The 22,207-nt window shown below is 31.4% G+C and overlaps 2 protein-coding genes across 2 annotated transcripts in view; one reads left to right on the top strand and one right to left on the bottom strand.

Moving 5' to 3' along the window:
* LOC108549578 (uncharacterized) overlaps positions 1–22,207 on the bottom strand; it is a 153,255-nt gene that overhangs the window by 94,572 nt on the left and 36,476 nt on the right. The window lies entirely within an intron of this gene.
* Positions 6,937–22,207, top strand: part of LOC108549584 (voltage-dependent anion-selective channel protein 1-like) — a 15,955-nt gene continuing 684 nt past the window's right edge. The window contains exons 1-3 of the mRNA XM_017903058.1: positions 6,937–7,098; positions 7,916–8,135; positions 10,503–10,709. Of these exons, the coding sequence (XP_017758547.1) occupies positions 6,937–7,098; positions 7,916–8,135; positions 10,503–10,709 (589 nt within the window). The remainder of the gene's footprint in view (positions 7,099–7,915; positions 8,136–10,502; positions 10,710–22,207) is intronic.

The raw sequence follows: 22,207 nt of genomic DNA, 5'->3' as shown, positions 1-22,207 counted from the left end.
TATCACTTAGTAGCATTTGTGCAATGCTTTTTCTTATTGAAATTAGAGTCTAGAAACAGAGATGCTTGATCAATAATTTTCCATATCTTGCAAAAATAATGTTACGATATAATAATGAAAGTAGCAAATAAGAAGTTTCATTAATTGGATATTAATTAAAATTTAGTTTCAATAGAAAGGAGTTCTACTCTTGATATATGATGCGCGCAGCGTCCACTGCGCAGCGTGGTCCAATATGGCGGCAATCTTGAATAGACATATAGTAGCGAATGATATATTATTAGGATTATAGTATTGATGATTTAATACTGACTATGATCTAAATACAGCAACTGACTGTTCACTATTCGAAATTAAAGTAGGAACAATTTTTCTTTGTATTACATTTGTAAAACAACTAGAATAAAATTTAATTTTGGTTTGTATATATTGAATGTATACACATCGTAAACCTGACATTCGATTGAATTGTTGCTATCAGGGGTATATCTCAAATAATTTTAAAATAAGAAATGACAAGTTACTAAACATTTCAACATCTAGTGAAATTTATTAAATTGTTATCATTTTTTAACAATAAAGTTAGCTATTATAATTTGTAAATATTATTACTATAATTACAGTAGGGTAAATATTAATGATTATAATAACAGTAAAATAAATATTAATAGAAATTAAATCTGAAATATTTTATAAGCATTTAGTCTATATGAAGAACCATACTTTTCAGCTAAAGTGGTGCTATTGGTGCGTTATTCGTCGTTACCCTCCCGAAATAACACGTCATGAATGTGCCGAGTTTTTCGGACCTCGGCGCAAACGCGAGAGATGTATTCACTACTGGCTACCATTATGGCAAAGGTCTCATCAAATTGGGTGCCACAGCGAGGTCTCTTGGCAAGTTGAAAATGGGCAGTAATATACAGTTGGAAACCGAAACGTCGAAGGTTATTTTCTAACATATCCGTCACTAAACTTTTAATAAGTAAAATCTTTAAGCAGTTTAAAAATATATATCTTTTTTTAATTAGAAAAGAAAAATACTGTGCTTGAGTTCAATCTAGACAAACGAAATATTTTCAGTACACAGTATATAGTATAACAGTATATAATTATGTTCGAGTAAGTGTGGGAAAGTTCAATATTGTCCATATGCAAAAGGTTAATAATTAAAATATATCAAACAATAATTTTACGTATAAAAATAAATCGAAAAAATATCGATAAATCGAATAATTTTTTTTATTTGAAGCTTCGTTTTCGAGAAAATCGAGGTTGAAAATTCATGGGGTAACTACTTTTGTAGAAAACTGTTTTTAATCGTGTTTACAAATATTTCTAATTGTAAATCGACAAGTGATACACTAACATAAAGAAATTACTATTTCCGATACTGGTACGATACAATTAAAATTTGTTTAAATCTACGTACACCCCTGAATTTTCAAACTCGTTTTTCTCGAAAACGAAGCTTCGTACAAAAAAATTTTATTCTTCCTTTTCGACTTATTTTTAGATGTAGAGTCACCCCCTATTCCCGTTTATCATTTATTATCTTGTAACCTAATAAATAAATAAATATAAATTAATTAAAATTATATAATATATGTCTAATGATCTAATAAATATATTACAACCAATAATAATATATTTATACATTAATTACAATGTAATTATATAATATATTACAATATTGTATAAATTAGCTGTTAATAATAGGTTATGGTTACTATATGTCGTTCATTTAGGATTTTCCAATTACAGATGATTGGGAACGTGTATGCTGTGTATAAAACGCACAATTATGGGAGCTTCGTACAAAAGTGGGTAGAGGATGGTACAATTACACTGGGGTTTCGTGAAACGGTAATGCCAGATGTTAGTACGAAATCGGACATCAGTTACAATCCAGGGACTGCTGCCAAAAAAGTAGAAGTCGGTGCCAAATGCAACAAGGAAACCATCAATGCGATCTGCCTTGTCTGTTAGTTGATTTGACTGTTTAACATCAGTCCAATTTATTGTCAGGTAGATAAATGGTTTCACGGTTTCGGCGTGGACATTAGGTTAGAGCTACTACCCTTTGCAAATATATAAGTCAGAGGTTCCTAACAGTTCACAGAAGCTTGGTTATATAGCAAACAGAATAACTTATTTCCATTGGATAAATATATTTAAATAAATTTTAAATTAACTAGGAAAAATAAAAAAAAACTGCAAAAAAAAGAAAATTAAAATTCTTAAAGTTTCTCATTCAAAAATTTTTAATTGCTTCGTTTTTGTAACGTTAATTTTTAAAAACAGTTCAGTAATTTGCTATAACAATTTCTATTAAAAATTACGAAATTTTAACGATACAGAATTCTATACAATCATACTCAAAAATATTCGAATCGTGATACGCGACGTTCTTTATAGTTGCAAATATATTCACGTTCGTATTTACAGTTACCGTTCCCAAATTTTACTCAGCCGTTATAAAATCTGCTTCACAACTGACTCAACACGCCATTTATTAAAATTCACTTTGCTAAAAAGTTTACTTAAATAACACGGTTAAACCGCGACACGCATGTAGTTTCACACTGTCACGTATATCAACAAGCGACTCTATCAATATGCAATTTTCAGTTTCACGATTTCCCATAGCTTTGACCATTCCGTATACGCGATTTACTCGATCCGATATATATACGCATTTGAACCACAAATCCTACCTTCGCGTACATCGCCACCATACGTATCCGCGAAAACAACGGCAACGTTGCACGTAACTCGATACCGCGATCACCAGCGGCCTTGATGCCCGAACAAAACCGATATTAGCCGAAATCGGCTGAACGCCGCTCGCTACGCGGTTCACGAACAGCTTCGAGTTTTAATCGTAATAACTGCGGTCTAGCAACGCGGTACATACGGCGCTATTGTTGGGTTTAAACTGACATTGGAGACAGAGAGTCGAGAATTATGGAACGTCTGATGTTTACAAACGAGCTGCGTTACAAACGCTGGGAAAGATAGTTTATCTATAGATGCCTTTGTTGTCATAGCAAATCGACGAATGGGAGGCTGGTCTGTTGGTTTATATCGTGCAATGGAGAATTTATAAACGATTGCTATATTGTTCTTCATTATTTACATGCGTCGCAACGTCAGATGTTTTCAAGCTTCTGTCAGGAATAACGGACTGTAATAAATTACAGGGACCAAACATTTGTTGCTTTGTTATAAGCAGAATATTTTTAGGTTAGGTTTGATTATGCTTTTTTCATTTATGAGGAACGTTGGATGTTTTATTAGCATTTTTATTATTTCTGATATGGCATTTGCCTGATAGTGATTGAGGCATTGGAATTTTATTCTGTAAATTAATATTTAAATATATATAATTAAAAATATTAATATATTTTTTTTTTAGCAAATAAAGGGGATACGATAATAAAATTCTAAGGAATTTGAAATTTTGTATATATGCGAGTATCGACGATACGCCGCTAGATGGCAGCTGCGTCAGGTGAAAAAAGGCGGGATTATCGTTCCAGAACTTTCGATCGATCTCTGTCGAAGAAGGTACGCTATATAAAAATAAAGAACACACTAATCTATTTCGTTAATCGATATATCTACATTAAAGATTATATTTCGTTCGCATTTGGTATTCTATTAATTTCTTATCCACGACCATAAAATTTCTCAGAAATATCGTTTGCGATAAAAATAACAGTTCAATTATAAGTTAAACATGAATGTAATTAACTAAAACGTGTGGTGACTGTTTTCAGAGGAAGCAGGAAACTACGACAAATCGCAGTTAGCAACTGGAATTGTACCGGTTACGTTCCAGGACTGATTGTACAGATTCTCGTTAACTCTGTCCTGCGTAAATTGTTTCCAGAAGTTGCCACATCAAGCGCTGCGCGGATTCGTGTCTCAGTCTGTCCCGAACTGTTTTCGCTACCACGATTAGCATGATTGAATTCGATCGAAGCGTCGGAACGAGATTACCTAAGACCCTTTTGTTGGGAAAGAACTCACAGAGGAGAATCAGATCTGAAATAACATGGTTCGAAGAGTGGAAGGAAGGTTGGTGCTTTTCATGTGAATGAAGAGTAGCTTTCAGTCAGCTTGTTCATAATGAAGGAATACGCTACAGCGCATGCTATTTAACCAAAGAAACCTTTATGTAATAGACTGCAAAGCGTTATTTCTGTCCATGCTACTTTGGAGATTGAAATTTGTATTTTATTTTAACCTGGAAATAAAATTTATATAAATTTTTATGATAGTTATATATTTTTATTAAGATGAAGTTAGGTAATCTACTAATAACCACTGAAATGTGTTCAACAGATATCTTTGTGAACAAAGGTGTATTATATAATAAAATTTATTCTGTGTTTAAATAGAATATATTTTAAAAAATTTCTTTCCTGCTTTAGAAATGAGAATAATCCTGGTCGTGAGACCCTCCAAGACTCATGATTGGTCTTTATTGGCTCCCAAGGTGTCTCGAAAACAACCAAGCAGGCACAGTTCCAAGGTTAGAAAAAAAATTCCTACAAGAAACTTCACTGTTAACTTCCAAGTGAGTGGTTCTCAAACTTTTTCAAAGTTACGGACCATTTTGGATTTTAGATTACAAAAAAAAAAAGATTCGTGAGGTACTAGAATTCCTAATCTATAAATTTAACAGAAAGAAAAGCATGCACAAATCTTTTATTAAAAGTCACATTTCGTGGTTGTATATTTTAAGAACTGATTGTAGTGTTCTGTCAAGTGATTTACAAGTTCTTATGACCGATCAAGAAATTTACGATCCCTTGTTTGAAAGCTTTGATGTTTGCACATTTGTATTATGTCAAATGCAGAAATACCTTCTTCCCTAAGATGGCTCCTTGCCAGAAGATATAAAACAATAGCTTCCTACGCCAATGTTATTCACTAATACCCTATTCCTCTCAATTTTCCTCGTAAATGTGATTAATTTAGTTAACTATACATAATATTATAGAGATATTAATAACCTACAATTTGTTATTCTGAAAATTCGGTAAAACCATTGTATAAATAAATCTATAAATATCCCTAACCTTTCTCTTTTCAAAACAAATATTTCTATTTCTAAGATTTTCCCATTATGTTATGTAACGTGTTAGACTCGTTAATAGAATTTAAAAATATTTTTCCAAGACTCTTTAACAACGATATAGAAATATTATATATAAATTAATATATAATTAATTTATTTCACTTTATCATTTAAAAATTTATGGATTTTTAGAATTTTTCCCAGTGGAGATTAACAGTCGTCTTTTCATTGCAATGGATTGACAACGAGAACACGTCTGAATAGATTTCAGTAGTTAGAATCTAACCGATCTGAAGTCGCGTGATTTGACCAGTATGAACAGGGCTAAGTTGCGAGTCGTTGCCGCGCTAGACGCTACTCGCGATGCCTCTCGCGGCGCGTTAATCGTGAGAAACGTCAGTGGCACTGCTATCGCCTAGTTCTTGTCAAAAGGAACAAAAAAAGAAAATTCGGTAGCTGGGACATTCTTCCAATCCCTCGGCAAGTAACCCATCATTTCAACGAAGGTTAAAGACGGCGATGGTGGCACACCACAGTGTGGATCGCCGCGATCATCGTCCAGTCCAGTTACGTTGACGTCTCGGTCTGGTAAATGTCCCTTAACCCCTCCACAAGAAAATTCCACGCCGGAGATTTTGCAAAGAAGGAAACGAATACTTAAGTCGATCAAAAATTATTTACTCCTCGTCTTGCTATGAAGCATTATAGCTACAGTAGTGCCCAATTTAGCGTCCGTAGTGTGGAGCGGGGAGATGACTTCCTGGAATTCAGTTGGTGGAAAGAGAAGGGATGGATGTGGTCCCACTCCTAGGAATTGGTGGGGATAGCTATGGCCGCCAAAGTGGGCGGAGCTTCGGACGCTAGAGCGAACAGTATCTGTAGTGTATAGCCCTTTAATGAACTGGACGATCTGATTTGTGAATCATAGAAACAGAAATTGTAAATTTTACTTTGCACCAATGAACTTCTTTTTAGTCGCTAGGAAAAGTGTGATTGATTATACTGATATGAATTTTTCGAATCGGGTAGTATATTTTTAGTGTCCTTGTATGATTTAGTATTTATCACTTAGTAGCATTTGTGCAATGCTTTTTCTTATTGAAATTAGAGTCTAGAAACAGAGATGCTTGATCAATAATTTTCCATATCTTGCAAAAATAATGTTACGATATAATAATGAAAGTAGCAAATAAGAAGTTTCATTAATTGGATATTAATTAAAATTTAGTTTCAATAGAAAGGAGTTCTACTCTTGATATATGATGCGCGCAGCGTCCACTGCGCAGCGTGGTCCAATATGGCGGCAATCTTGAATAGACATATAGTAGCGAATGATATATTATTAGGATTATAGTATTGATGATTTAATACTGACTATGATCTAAATACAGCAACTGACTGTTCACTATTCGAAATTAAAGTAGGAACAATTTTTCTTTGTATTACATTTGTAAAACAACTAGAATAAAATTTAATTTTGGTTTGTATATATTGAATGTATACACATCGTAAACCTGACATTCGATTGAATTGTTGCTATCAGGGGTATATCTCAAATAATTTTAAAATAAGAAATGACAAGTTACTAAACATTTCAACATCTAGTGAAATTTATTAAATTGTTATCATTTTTTAACAATAAAGTTAGCTATTATAATTTGTAAATATTATTACTATAATTACAGTAGGGTAAATATTAATGATTATAATAACAGTAAAATAAATATTAATAGAAATTAAATCTGAAATATTTTATAAGCATTTAGTCTATATGAAGAACCATACTTTTCAGCTAAAGTGGTGCTATTGGTGCGTTATTCGTCGTTACCCTCCCGAAATAACACGTCATGAATGTGCCGAGTTTTTCGGACCTCGGCGCAAACGCGAGAGATGTATTCACTACTGGCTACCATTATGGCAAAGGTCTCATCAAATTGGGTGCCACAGCGAGGTCTCTTGGCAAGTTGAAAATGGGCAGTAATATACAGTTGGAAACCGAAACGTCGAAGGTTATTTTCTAACATATCCGTCACTAAACTTTTAATAAGTAAAATCTTTAAGCAGTTTAAAAATATATATCTTTTTTTAATTAGAAAAGAAAAATACTGTGCTTGAGTTCAATCTAGACAAACGAAATATTTTCAGTACACAGTATATAGTATAACAGTATATAATTATGTTCGAGTAAGTGTGGGAAAGTTCAATATTGTCCATATGCAAAAGGTTAATAATTAAAATATATCAAACAATAATTTTACGTATAAAAATAAATCGAAAAAATATCGATAAATCGAATAATTTTTTTTATTTGAAGCTTCGTTTTCGAGAAAATCGAGGTTGAAAATTCATGGGGTAACTACTTTTGTAGAAAACTGTTTTTAATCGTGTTTACAAATATTTCTAATTGTAAATCGACAAGTGATACACTAACATAAAGAAATTACTATTTCCGATACTGGTACGATACAATTAAAATTTGTTTAAATCTACGTACACCCCTGAATTTTCAAACTCGTTTTTCTCGAAAACGAAGCTTCGTACAAAAAAATTTTATTCTTCCTTTTCGACTTATTTTTAGATGTAGAGTCACCCCCTATTCCCGTTTATCATTTATTATCTTGTAACCTAATAAATAAATAAATATAAATTAATTAAAATTATATAATATATGTCTAATGATCTAATAAATATATTACAACCAATAATAATATATTTATACATTAATTACAATGTAATTATATAATATATTACAATATTGTATAAATTAGCTGTTAATAATAGGTTATGGTTACTATATGTCGTTCATTTAGGATTTTCCAATTACAGATGATTGGGAACGTGTATGCTGTGTATAAAACGCACAATTATGGGAGCTTCGTACAAAAGTGGGTAGAGGATGGTACAATTACACTGGGGTTTCGTGAAACGGTAATGCCAGATGTTAGTACGAAATCGGACATCAGTTACAATCCAGGGACTGCTGCCAAAAAAGTAGAAGTCGGTGCCAAATGCAACAAGGAAACCATCAATGCGATCTGCCTTGTCTGTTAGTTGATTTGACTGTTTAACATCAGTCCAATTTATTGTCAGGTAGATAAATGGTTTCACGGTTTCGGCGTGGACATTAGGTTAGAGCTACTACCCTTTGCAAATATATAAGTCAGAGGTTCCTAACAGTTCACAGAAGCTTGGTTATATAGCAAACAGAATAACTTATTTCCATTGGATAAATATATTTAAATAAATTTTAAATTAACTAGGAAAAATAAAAAAAAACTGCAAAAAAAAGAAAATTAAAATTCTTAAAGTTTCTCATTCAAAAATTTTTAATTGCTTCGTTTTTGTAACGTTAATTTTTAAAAACAGTTCAGTAATTTGCTATAACAATTTCTATTAAAAATTACGAAATTTTAACGATACAGAATTCTATACAATCATACTCAAAAATATTCGAATCGTGATACGCGACGTTCTTTATAGTTGCAAATATATTCACGTTCGTATTTACAGTTACCGTTCCCAAATTTTACTCAGCCGTTATAAAATCTGCTTCACAACTGACTCAACACGCCATTTATTAAAATTCACTTTGCTAAAAAGTTTACTTAAATAACACGGTTAAACCGCGACACGCATGTAGTTTCACACTGTCACGTATATCAACAAGCGACTCTATCAATATGCAATTTTCAGTTTCACGATTTCCCATAGCTTTGACCATTCCGTATACGCGATTTACTCGATCCGATATATATACGCATTTGAACCACAAATCCTACCTTCGCGTACATCGCCACCATACGTATCCGCGAAAACAACGGCAACGTTGCACGTAACTCGATACCGCGATCACCAGCGGCCTTGATGCCCGAACAAAACCGATATTAGCCGAAATCGGCTGAACGCCGCTCGCTACGCGGTTCACGAACAGCTTCGAGTTTTAATCGTAATAACTGCGGTCTAGCAACGCGGTACATACGGCGCTATTGTTGGGTTTAAACTGACATTGGAGACAGAGAGTCGAGAATTATGGAACGTCTGATGTTTACAAACGAGCTGCGTTACAAACGCTGGGAAAGATAGTTTATCTATAGATGCCTTTGTTGTCATAGCAAATCGACGAATGGGAGGCTGGTCTGTTGGTTTATATCGTGCAATGGAGAATTTATAAACGATTGCTATATTGTTCTTCATTATTTACATGCGTCGCAACGTCAGATGTTTTCAAGCTTCTGTCAGGAATAACGGACTGTAATAAATTACAGGGACCAAACATTTGTTGCTTTGTTATAAGCAGAATATTTTTAGGTTAGGTTTGATTATGCTTTTTTCATTTATGAGGAACGTTGGATGTTTTATTAGCATTTTTATTATTTCTGATATGGCATTTGCCTGATAGTGATTGAGGCATTGGAATTTTATTCTGTAAATTAATATTTAAATATATATAATTAAAAACTTCATTAGTTTACCTGTATATTGTACCCATGTATATTTAAATATAATGCAGATTAATATTTAAATATATATTATTATATTATATTATATTACATATATTATAAATATGGATACAATAGACAGGTAAAGTAATGGAGTTTTTAATTATCATTGGAAAATCCAATTTTTCAGCTTATTTATATTTCAATAAGAATGAAATTACAGATGGTTGGAAAAAATATCAAGGCAAAAGGTTATGAATTTTCTCCTGGACTCTTTTAAAGATCTTATACTGAATTTAAAGAATTTTTAGAATGTGGGGAAGATTGAAGTTGTTTTGTGTGAATCAAAATCAATCTATTATTACCCATATGTATTTGCATTGGTTAATAAGTATATTTTAACTGATATACAGGATGTTCTGTTTATCTGGGACAGATATGTACATAACCTCGTCTACTGTTTTGCATCTTTTATAGAATATCAAGAGCCAAACGTTGTAAAATTGTTCCTTAAATATACTTCAAATTAACTGTTGTTGGCTACAAGTACCGTGATATTTTTAAATACGAATTTAAAAAATTCATCAGTTAATTAATAAGAGTATATATAATTTTCCTCAAATTAAAAGAGGAAATGTCTGAATTTTTAAAGCACCCCTATTTACAGAGCAAACGCATTATACAATGACATAATTCAAGACCGTTTCATAAAATATCGTTTCGCTTGGCTAGATTATGTGGAAAAAGATTTTGCGAATATCTCGGAAAGTAAGATTATGTGAACCGGAAAAAGTTTAACAAAATATTTCTACGATATATTCAAAGATCGTCGAAACACCGATCACGAGAATTCTGTTTATTCCTTCTGCATCTCATAGCTATACGAACGAGGTTCGATTGTAAATGCGAACAATACATTACAAACGTTTGTTCCAATACAACCTGCTAAGCGTTAAAATCCATTGTATTCGCAGCGAGCGACGTCACTTCGTACGTGAATATTTTGGGCTCTATAGTCACCGCAGTGAAGGGCCTCCTGATTGGTTACCAAGGTGGTTATAACTCACAAACGAAGCGAATGACGAATGACGTCGGGGTGGCTTTCAGTTATCAAGACGTCGGCTTTCACTTTCGATGCACCTCCATACCGTACGAGTACGGACTCTCGCTCTTGTACAAAGGTTAGAAATTTTCACATCTCTTTACGCGCACTACAAACACTATGATTAACAAAAGTCATTATATGCGACATTTGCACCCCTGAATTGAAACAGAATTACAAACTGAACCGTACGAGACTGTAAATTCTTGTCTCAAGGAAAATTAATGATATTGATATAGCACGCATCATGAACACGATCAATATGGTGGCGATCGATGCGCCGTTCGATATGCAAACGCGTCGTGCGTGCGCAGCGACATGTGGCACCTCTACCGACGGTAAAGTTAAACAGAAATGAAAGCTGCCATATTACTTAACTCTTTACACTCCAGTGGTCTGTAGTATTGATAATCAGTACTGCTGGTTATCTGGTTTTATTTTCTTCGATAAAGATGGAAAATAGAAGAAGGCTATCGTGAAAATAAATTTATATACGTGTATAATTTTCTTTTCGTTTGAAATTAAACCCTTTCTTACAGGAAGCTATTCCACTGAAAAATCAAGTTACTGATAAGTCGAGTTAAAAAATTCGCAGAGTGCGAAGGACTAATTTTAATAATTCAATTTAAATCGTTTCCCCAATTTTGCATAAAATTTTTTGCTTAAATTAATATTTAATTTAACTATCGAAGATTAATTAAATAATTTAAATTAAATGACGTTGCTAATAACAACGTAACTTCTTTTTCACACATAATTGATCAAAATATTAACGCAATTAAATAAGTAGATTTAATTATTTTATAACTAAATTCTTATTTAATTAAATTAATAAGAAATCTCATTGTTATCAATGAAAGGTAATATCATCAAATTTAACCCGTTGCACTCGATCTTCAGTCATCATTCAATAAAATTTCGAGAATCAATATTAATTGATACATTAAATTAAATAATTCTACGTGTTAATTATTACACCATTTTTTATTTACTGTTCCAAAGAATATCGTCAGTTTTATGGCGGGAAATCTTTGAATTTCTGTTCTTCTATAACGAAAAAATCGTCGAGTAGAAGGGGTTATCACAGATAAATTGATGAAATAAAAATACAAACTTTTTAAAATTCGTTTTTACACCAACCTCTATTCTCACTGATCCAAAATAATCATCCCAAATTCGAAAACTCGTGTCTTCGACAGTGGTATTTCTCGTAATATACGAGTCTCGTAAAGGAAAGGCGGATTGTTCCTTTCAAATTCGTTGGTTCCCGTTTGACCGACGAATGAGCATCACCCTTGCCCTGTTCTCGAACTTTAGTTCATGTACACGGCTTAAATATTGCGGATACTGGGCAAGCAGGAGGGTGAAACCCTCACAAAGGAGCCTGCTGTGAGAGGAAATTGAAAAGGGAGTTGCATTTCCATTTCGTGATGCATGGCGAACCTAACCTCGAAGAAAGGTGCATCAGTAAGTAGAACGTTCGAAACCATTTTTCAATTATTTTCTGCCCCGAGCTTGTCCCTGCCTCGATTCAGTCTGTCAAAGGGCTGAAAGTTTGGAATAAAAGAATAACCAGCGAGTTTGAACGAATTTAATTCTCAATGGAATATAACCTATATACCTTCGTCGTTTAATTTAATATCTACCTTATAGTTCCAAAGTGAAATATCCCTAGGTTTTATAAATCGAGGAGAATAACAATTAGTGACTTTTTCGATAGTGACTTTTTGTATACGATTATGGCAAGATTAATTTCGTTCATGAAACGGTAGTTAGGCGTGCGCCGCCATATTGTTTCACGTTTCGGGTAATTCGAAAGTTACTTGTACAATTACGTTTCTAAAATTTTATTCCATTTTCTAGTGACTTCCTTTTTCTTTTGTAATACCTTTAAGGGAAAATTGATTTCAAAGAGAGAAAATTTATTTCTTCGAACTATCTAGGGGACTTTTGTGATAAGACAATTTAAATTCACTCTTTCGAGGGTAACTTCGCTTGAACGGTTGCTAGAACCGATTAAACGGTAATACAAATTTCTAAACTTGCCTTCGATTATCGATTAGGTAGGACGATTATCGATTACGACGTAAGTTGCTAAGTGTACAAGTTGGCGTTGAAATTAACGAAACCTTAAAAGGGTATTGGTGTATTTTCTAGGGACTTTTTTTTAAGGAAACAATGATATATATTAGCACGCAGTTTTCGCACTCAGATTTATTTTTATTTAGAGAACATTTATAATTTCTTTTTAACGAAATTAATGAAAATTATGGAAATTATATAGCCATCAGGTAAATCATGTTTTTAAAAAACGAGCTCAAATAGCTGACGTGATTCCAGACTATCTGATTATTCGAAATGAAAAAACCAAAAAGCATCTTAATCAGTATAAATACGGCTACAGTACGAACCACTAAAAACAGCACAATTTCGAAAATTAAAAAACTGGCGACATTTTAAAGTTTATGTATTGATTTTCCTCATGATTTCGTCCTTTAGGGGATAAACAAAAATAGAAAAAAGCATCAGATTTTGAAATTCGTGGTGCACGGGATAAAAGTACATCCAGTGAAGATCTCCTCCAAATTTCAAGTCAATCGGTCAACCAAAACGCGAGCTATCCTGTCAGGCAGTTCGAAAAATATGGTTTCGAGAAAAACGCGTTTGAAGTTTTCGTTATCCATTATACGATGCCTGTACGCCGCACTTTAAACCCCTATAACTTCGCTAATTTTACGAATTTGAATTTTACACGAATATTTTCGAAAACATGCACTTTGAGAAAATGTAAAAAAAAAAATATCTATTTTTTTAAGCCGGATTTCAACAATATCCCTTTTAAAGTCGTTCATTCCGCAACGATGCTGCGCTCTATCGGCGGACGATTCGGCGAGTTTAATCGTTAAATATTGAAATTCATACCGTGTTTTGCCGGGCTAAGACGAAACAATAACATTAACTTCCTTGTTTGCTCGTGTTCCCGGAAGCTACGAGAGGAAGCGGGAAAATTCGATTTCTCTCGATTGCATTGTAATCCGTGCCAATATAACGGAAAAACATTATCCGGTTTCAATGTAAACACGGGGACAATTGCTTTATCCTTAAAGCGAATTTTTCTAGCGGATGGTAACAAGACTTAAGCTTCTTTAAACACTTCACCTCGGATCACGGGATTTTTCTGTATTTTCAATTTCACCAGCTGTCGTATGAATTATGGAATATTATAAGGAGAGTAAAGAGAGGAAATAAGAAATATCATGAAATGCTTTTACCAAGGAAATCAATTTTTGATATTCTGGTTTACCGAGCAAGTAAAATAATAATTTTCGACAAATTGAATTTTATTCATTGCAACATGAATCTCATATTGTAATTAGGCATCACGAAGAATGAAGAGGGAATTTATTATATTATATCATCTGTAATTTTAATTTTAATTTTAATTTCTTTTTCTTTTCAAATTTAATAATGTAAAGTGGTGACATAAAGCTAGAAGTGTTCACTTTTATTGCTATCATAGCAAGGTATGTCATGTCATTTATACTTTGGTATAAGAAATTAATATTTAATTAATAATAATAAATTAATAATTTGGTGTAGGAAAATTGGAAGTCAGAAATGTTCCATATTTCCTATTTTGGTTTTGTGTTTCTTAGTTTTCCTTGTTGTTAAAGTTAAAATGATGATGAAAGTTAAGGAAGATTGTTCAATATTTCTCTGAAGGGTGTGGGAGGAGTAAATTCAAAAATGTTGATGAAAGAAATTTAAAATACATGTATGTTACCTAACCTAAACCTACACCAAACCCACAGAAAGGTATTGTCACAAGCTAAGTATCTCTGCAAGAGAAGATATGCACTATACAATAACTGTAATTATACTCTGACTACAGTATACTATAGTATAATCAAATTATGTTATTGTATAACTATAATATAGTATATATTATCAACATGACTATTATCTGCTATGACTATGACTATATTGTATTATTGTATATCAATAGTATAGTATATTATTTACATGACTATTATCTATTATTATCTGACAGTATTATCTGTCATGACTATGACTATAATATATTATTGTATATCTATAGTATAGTATATTTTTTACATGACTATTATCTATTATTATTTGATTATTATCTGACAGTATTATCAGCCATGAAAATGACTATATTATATTATTGTATATCTATAGTACAGTATATTATTTACATGACTATCATCTGTTATTATCTGACTATTATCTGATAGTATTATCTACCATGACTATGACTCTACTATGTTATTGTATAACTATAGTATAGTATATTACCTACATAACTATTATCTGACAGTATTATCTGCCATAACTAACTATATCATGTTATAGTATGTTATAGCATGCACCAAATCTACAATTTTAAATTAAAACACTAGGTTTTGTTACTATAGAGTGGTAAATAACAATGTTTAATAGTACTTGACGTAATAAGCCGGCCCATTACTCAGAAATAATTCGAAATTAAAGTATATGACAACCACTGAAGACAACTCAGTAGTAACCCTAACCTCAACGCCAAACTTAACCACTTAGGTCAAAAGAAATTTGTTCCAACAAGTGCGTGATATACTTCAACTAACTCTGAATTGCTTCCGAGTAGTATAGGTAACTAAATTTACCTAGTTAGATCCGGTATTGACAGATTTCGGGGCTTCCCGGTAACAAAGTTTATTACTATTTTCTCCAGTGACTAGATTTACTTGGAAACGGGTCTTAATAGTGATGAGGTTTGTTAATGCTTGTTCTAACAGATCAAAAGGAGTATGGATTAGAGGAATTATATAGAATATTGATGCTGGCAAATATATTTGGTTATTTACAGAAATAACTAGATTAAACTAGAACGGTCGCAGGGCTCTGATATATCTAGTTGTAATTAGTTTGATTGGATATCGAGGATAACATGTATATACAAATATAGATAACTCGCGAATCGAATTGGATTTTGAAAAAATAATACTGTAATAAAAATACTAGCATAATTAGAAAATTACAAATTTTCGTTTGGGATTATTAAATGTTCCATTGAATTTAACAATTCAAAAATTTATTAGTTTAGAAAATTTTTTTAATTACAATATTTTTTTAAGTAAACTAAATTACTGTTAATATCCACAGAATTAATTTTGGACTGAAGTTTATATATTTATCACAGATTCTTACATATATCCAAATTTTATTTAAATTAATTAAAAATCAACTCGAATTTCTATTAGGTTAGAAAATTTTCAAAATTCAAAATCTCCTGAACTATAGAAAATTACTGTAGATAATATTTTAAAATTACTATACATAATTTTACATTATTGATGAAATTAGCAGAAGTTATCTCAAATTTTTTCGTGATTAACGGTGTTAACATTCCTCATATATAAATTTTTTATCATAAACTATATATCTATTTTATAAATGAAAATAAATATTTATTACATATTATTTATTTATATATATTTTATAATATGCAATGCACTATTAGATTTACTTAAATGATAAAACAATAAAATTCAGTACCAATCCATATAATTTACGTAAAAAAAGAAAATAATTTTTACAGAAATACAGATTAAAAATTAATTTTTAAATTTATTTTTTAATCTCTCATATTTATGGCAATGATAAAGTAGATAACGAGGTATGTTATCTCAAATGCATCATTTGGTATAACAGATCATTTGCATTTATCTGGCGAAGCTGCACGATCAATGAAACATAGGGCAGGAGAATGTTTTCCAATGCGATTTTCCTTTTCGAAAGTTGGACAAATACTAGAAGAGACAGCATAACACACCGTAATTCGTATTCAATGTTTGCTAAAACTGTGCGCTCCTCGATACGAAAATACCAGGGAAAAGAGTGGAATATGGTTCTAGAAAACTCCCTTGCGACAGAAATGCCATTTAATAGTTTCGAATATTATTTTCAAGTTTGCAATTTATATAAATATTAAATAAAAATTTAAAAAACGTCAAAGGATTAAAAAGCAATAAAATGACTTCAAAGAACATTTTAAAATGTTCTATTCCAAACTTCTATTGCTATTTTATAATAACATAAACAATAACAATAAAACACTGCGTTTATTTTTCATAATTTAGAATTTCTTATCGAATTTAAATCTCATTTCATGTAACTTTATTGAAATATATAGACTATCCTAATTTTCTTATTTAATTAATTTTTTGATGCATAATTTTAATTAATTAAATAATCATGTTACGAGAGTATTATTCGAATTGTTATTACAAAAATATAGGTATCCTATATTTTATGTGCTATGTCATATTCTATGAGCAAAATTGTGAACAAAATTTTCTATAATTAAAAGTTCGTAAGTGTTCGTAAATTCATTAAATGACCATAACAGATTAATTATAAAATTATAATTATATAATTATAAAAGTCTAAACTATATATATTTAATTTTAAGATATTACAAATTTTGTGTTTGGTTAAATTAAAAAATTATACGTGACACAACTGTAATTCCCTAGTTTTAGACCTTTCACTTAGATTTCATAATTTAATAATATTTCCATTTCATAATTATGTCATAATTATTTATAGATATTTTCAGAAAATAATGTATCATATAATATGGGTATATTATAAAACGAGTGTCATCCTCAACTATGGGTAGATTCAGGAATACCAATTCTTTTGTCTTTATATTACTATCTAGGGACTTTACTCTAACCTAAAAAAATCTTGAAGTAATTGAAGTGATATCAGATTATTCTGTAAATAGATCAATTACGAGGTTAATTTCACTATGATGAAGTACTATGACTTGATGTTGCAGTAGAACTCCATTAATCTCAATCTTCTGGAGTGTAAAATGTTTATATAATAGGGGGTTTACTAACTCTCGCTATTATCTATGATTTATCGTTCGGATAGTAGATCACGCCTAGATAATAGATTGAGTTAGCAGGAGTACGCTAATTCAGCACTAGCTATAATTTTGTTCCAATGAATGAAATTCTAGTGCACTAGTTTCATGCGATCTAGAGACAATAGACCTAGGTATTAGTTTAGTTTACAAAGCGTTTACAAAAATAGTTTGAGATACAAAAAAAAATGGAAATATAATTAAAATATGTATGAACAATAATGCAATAAAGTATAATCAATCCTTTACAATTAGTTATTTCCTCTCACGGGACATAGTAAATTTAGAAAACAACTGGAATACTTCTAAGGGAACACGAAAAAATTACTAGTGATTATCTAGAAATAAATCACTAGTGATCATCTAGAAGAAAATTACTAGTAATTGTTTTAAAAAATCACTAGTGATCGTCTCGAAAAAAATGACTAGTGATCGTCTAGAAAGAAATTATTAGTGATCGTTTAGAAAAAATATTACTAGTGATCGTACAGAAAACAATTACTAGTGATCGTCTAGAAAAAATGTGTGATAATCATTAGTGGTTACCTAGAAAGAAATTACAATTAATTCTTTGAAACCAAATCACTAGTAACTATCTAAGAAGAAATTACTAGAAATTATCTAGAGAAATATTACTAGTAACGACTTAGTATAACGTAGAAAATATTAGTAACTTAAAAATTCGGTTTTCGGAAAATTTACCACAACGGCTCCTCCTTCTATGTTTGTAGCTAAGTACTCGACTCACTATTGATACAAAATGTTGGAACTAGGATTACCAAACTCTAAAAAATTGCGCATTTACGTCTTTTCTTTAACATCTTTAACATCGTCATTTAGACTGATTTTGAATCATGAAATTACTTCCTCGATAGTTATTATTACGAATAACCAACTTAACCTATAATCTCGGCAATAGTATTTTGTTAGGCTAGAAATACTCTATGCAAATTTCTCTGGTTGAATGCTCAAATTGCACAGAGGGATGAAACTCGAGAAATGTACATTTCATTCGCTTCAGATAATGACAACGAATAGAACAAGCGTAGGCAGATTCATGGAAGGCATAATTTCCACATGCATCCTCCGCCAATGTTGTCGGCTGAAATCGATATTCGTAATCACGATCGAAAAGTTGCGAGGATATTAACCCCTCGGAATAGGCACGTTGTCCCCTTATCATTATTTATATTCGGCCATTTTCCTTCCCTCTATCACTTTCAGTTCATACGCAGATATATATCTATATATACATACATTCCTAGGGGACATTCAGACACATGTCGATCCAAAACTTCGGGTGAAATCTTATATAAGCGTTTTTAAATTATTTCAAAGATATTTTCTTTTGAACTTCTTTTCCATTCGTTCCACAGTTGTCGATCAGATGAAAATAAAATTACTAATGCAGTAGTAGCAGTAGAGTACTGATACAATAATGATAGTACAGGATTAGTACAGTAATAGTATAGTAATAATAGCACAGAATCAGTACAGTAATAATAGTGTAGGATTAGTACAGTAATAGTATAGTAATAATAGCATAGAATCAGTACAGTAATAATAGTATAGTATTAGTACAGTAATAGTATTATAGTAATAGGGCAATAATAATAGTACAGTATTAGTACAGTAATATTATTACAGTATTAGTGCAGTAATAATAGTATAGTGTTAGTACAGTAATAGTAGTACAGTATTAGTACAGTATTAATACAGTAGCAGTAGTATAGTATTAGTACAGTAAGAATACATTATGTATTTAGTTAATAATTATTTATTAATTATTAATTATTAATTAAGTTCAGTTATTAATTAATTATTGACAACTACCAAGATAGCATTTAGAGTTTGATATATAAATTACATTCATGTTTAATAGCCAATGAACTGTAATAAGGAACTGTTATTGTTAATCAATTCTAATTTAGCAATTATAGTGATGAGAACTTGCCCATATTCTAATCACTGTATCAGAAAAGATATTCCTATCATAATTGTGACTATACAGCCACTTTATTTCTAAACAGTGCTTCCTTCCTTTCTTTTGAATCATGTTGAAACCTAGTCTCAACCCCAATCCCTAGAGGAATAATAGCTGAAATTTGATGAGAAACTGTCACATATTGATGACATTATGGACTATCTTCTTGATCATTACACCAGGAAAAGTAATTCTATCATACTTTGATCAATTAGTCTCCCAGCCCTTTACTGGTTCACTACTTTTTTCTTCCTCTGATCCACGTCTGCAGCTTAATGATCCAATAGCTGGGGTTCGCTAAAGACCTGTCACTGTCAGCAACCGTTCCAATTAGGACAAAGAGTTGTCTTATCTCAATAATTACGTTAGGGAAGACAATACTAGCACACTGTAACCCAATTACACCTGTATTCCTCTCATTACCTATTTCTTCATCCTCAAACTATACTTTTCATCTCATGTCTCAGGCCTAACAATGCAACAGATGAAATTTGTCCTAAGTCAATCTAGGTCTATAGTTAATCTCCTTCTAATATCCAAATTATTTCTCAAACTATCCTATCCATAATTGAACAATAATATTATTTCTTCACTATATACTTCTCAACCATGTCCTTAAATAGTTATTTAAAGTTACAATTGCTATTTCAGTAACTATTTCAATCGGCTTGCTACTTGTCACACTCTCCAAAAATCAATTCTATCACTTCATAATGTCCACAAAGCCCCATGCAACAAAGAACACGTCCATTAGAACCCTTTTTCAGTCGCTCATTCAAACGATGGCCTGTCAGAGGCAGGCAAGTGTAACTTTTGAACGATGGTGTACACACACGACACGTTCAGCATGATCGCGATAGCGTGCCAATTCTCTGCTCCCATGCATATTTTATAACCTAGCATATTTACGCTTCGCACGCCACTAGGTGTAATTACGGATCTATCAGGAGGAAAATAAACACGTTGCCACTGGCTGGAAATAATTCTGGATTAACTGTTCACGTGGCTACACCTAGTAGCTATGGGACGGCTCCTGTTTTCCTTTCCTCTGTTCTTTTTATTCCTCCACGATCTTTTCTCTGCACCGATGTCGAAGGAACGTCCGATCGTATGAGTCTGACGGTCCGGAAAATACCTTCCGCGATCGTGCACCCTGAATTTTCATCGATTTTTCTGCTCTCACGGGTAGCCTATTGCTAGACATCTGTAAATGGTTCAGGAACGAAATGGTGTAGCAGAAGGTCTCGAAATGTAAGTTACTGCTTCCTTTATTTCGGTTGGAAAGTTAGGTTATGTATCTCACGAGTGAGTTGTTCCATACCAGAGGGCGTGTTTATAGCATAACTCTTGTTTTAATAATTTCTATAATTCTAAGGACTTTATTACTTTCTACTACAACTGTAACTACGAAGGTTAGACGTGCCTCGCTGCCCTCTCAACGGGTTAAATCATATGGACCGTTTATTTTGAAAGTAGTGCAAGTCCATTTAAAAAGAAAAAAAGGTATCACGTAATTTATGCTTAATTTAGCGTAAACTTTTTATTTATAACTAGTTAGTATTTAATATCTTAAAAAATGCCAATGCTTTGTTCAATTTAAAATTAGCTGATAAAAGAAATTGTGTAACCATTGATTATTGCGTCTGCTTTATTGTGTTATGCGTATTTAAAAAAGTATTATTAGATGTTCAATTTTGAAAAGGTATTTTGATTTTTTGTTATTGCGATGTGCTCCACGTGTATACAAATTTTCGTTGAAATCGGGTTTTTGGGTTACCTGTGCACTTCTTGTGAGACAGTGTGTCGATAATTTTGGCTCCGACTGTACATGGCGTCCTATTTAGATCTACTTAACCGAACATACTGATGATATTAGAAAATGTTTCGAACGATTAGTCAATTTTGGTACTGAGCTATCTATTGAGGAAAATCGTCCTTTTAGAATAGTGGTTCTCAATCTCCTTTCATGTATACCAATCAATGTGTAATTAAGTTATGTGCTTCCAAAATTTATGAGGTTTGTCGACATAAAAATGAATATTATTCGAAAATTATTTGTCAGTATCATAAACTACTGACTACGTTTCAATATTCAATGGTCATATAAATTTTGGAAAAACTAAGTGTTAATAAAATTTCGAATGTATTATAATTTCCATAGACCTATGGTGAAGACAGGATAAATGTTTTCTAAATTCGATGATAATATCAATTTTTGTAGAATTAAACATTTGTACAATTTTAAATATAAAATATAGGAATATAGAAATGTAAGAGATATAATAAAATATGTAATATAAAAATATAAAGATATAAAATAAAGCAATATAGAAATGAAAGAGATATAATAAAATATAAAATGAAAATTTAAAAATAAAACATAAAAATGTAAGAAGTATAATAAAATATAAAATATAAAAATATAAAATAAAGAAATATAGAAATGAAAGAGATATAATAAAATATAAAATGAAAATTTAAAAATAAAACATATAAAAATGTAAGAAGTATAATAAAATATAAAATATAAAAATATAAAATACAGAAATATGAAAATTTAAAAATAAAAAATATATAAATGTAAGATATAATAAAATATAAAATAATGAAATATAGAAATAAAAAAGATATAATAAAATATAAAATTTCCAAATAT

Source organism: Eufriesea mexicana, unplaced genomic scaffold, assembly GCF_001483705.2.
Source record: "Eufriesea mexicana isolate 0111107269 unplaced genomic scaffold, ASM148370v2 scaffold474474812, whole genome shotgun sequence".
NCBI classification, from domain to species: Eukaryota; Metazoa; Arthropoda; class Insecta; order Hymenoptera; family Apidae; genus Eufriesea; species Eufriesea mexicana.
Note: the sequence above shows the minus strand (reverse complement) of the source record. Positions and strands in the feature narration are given on the sequence as shown.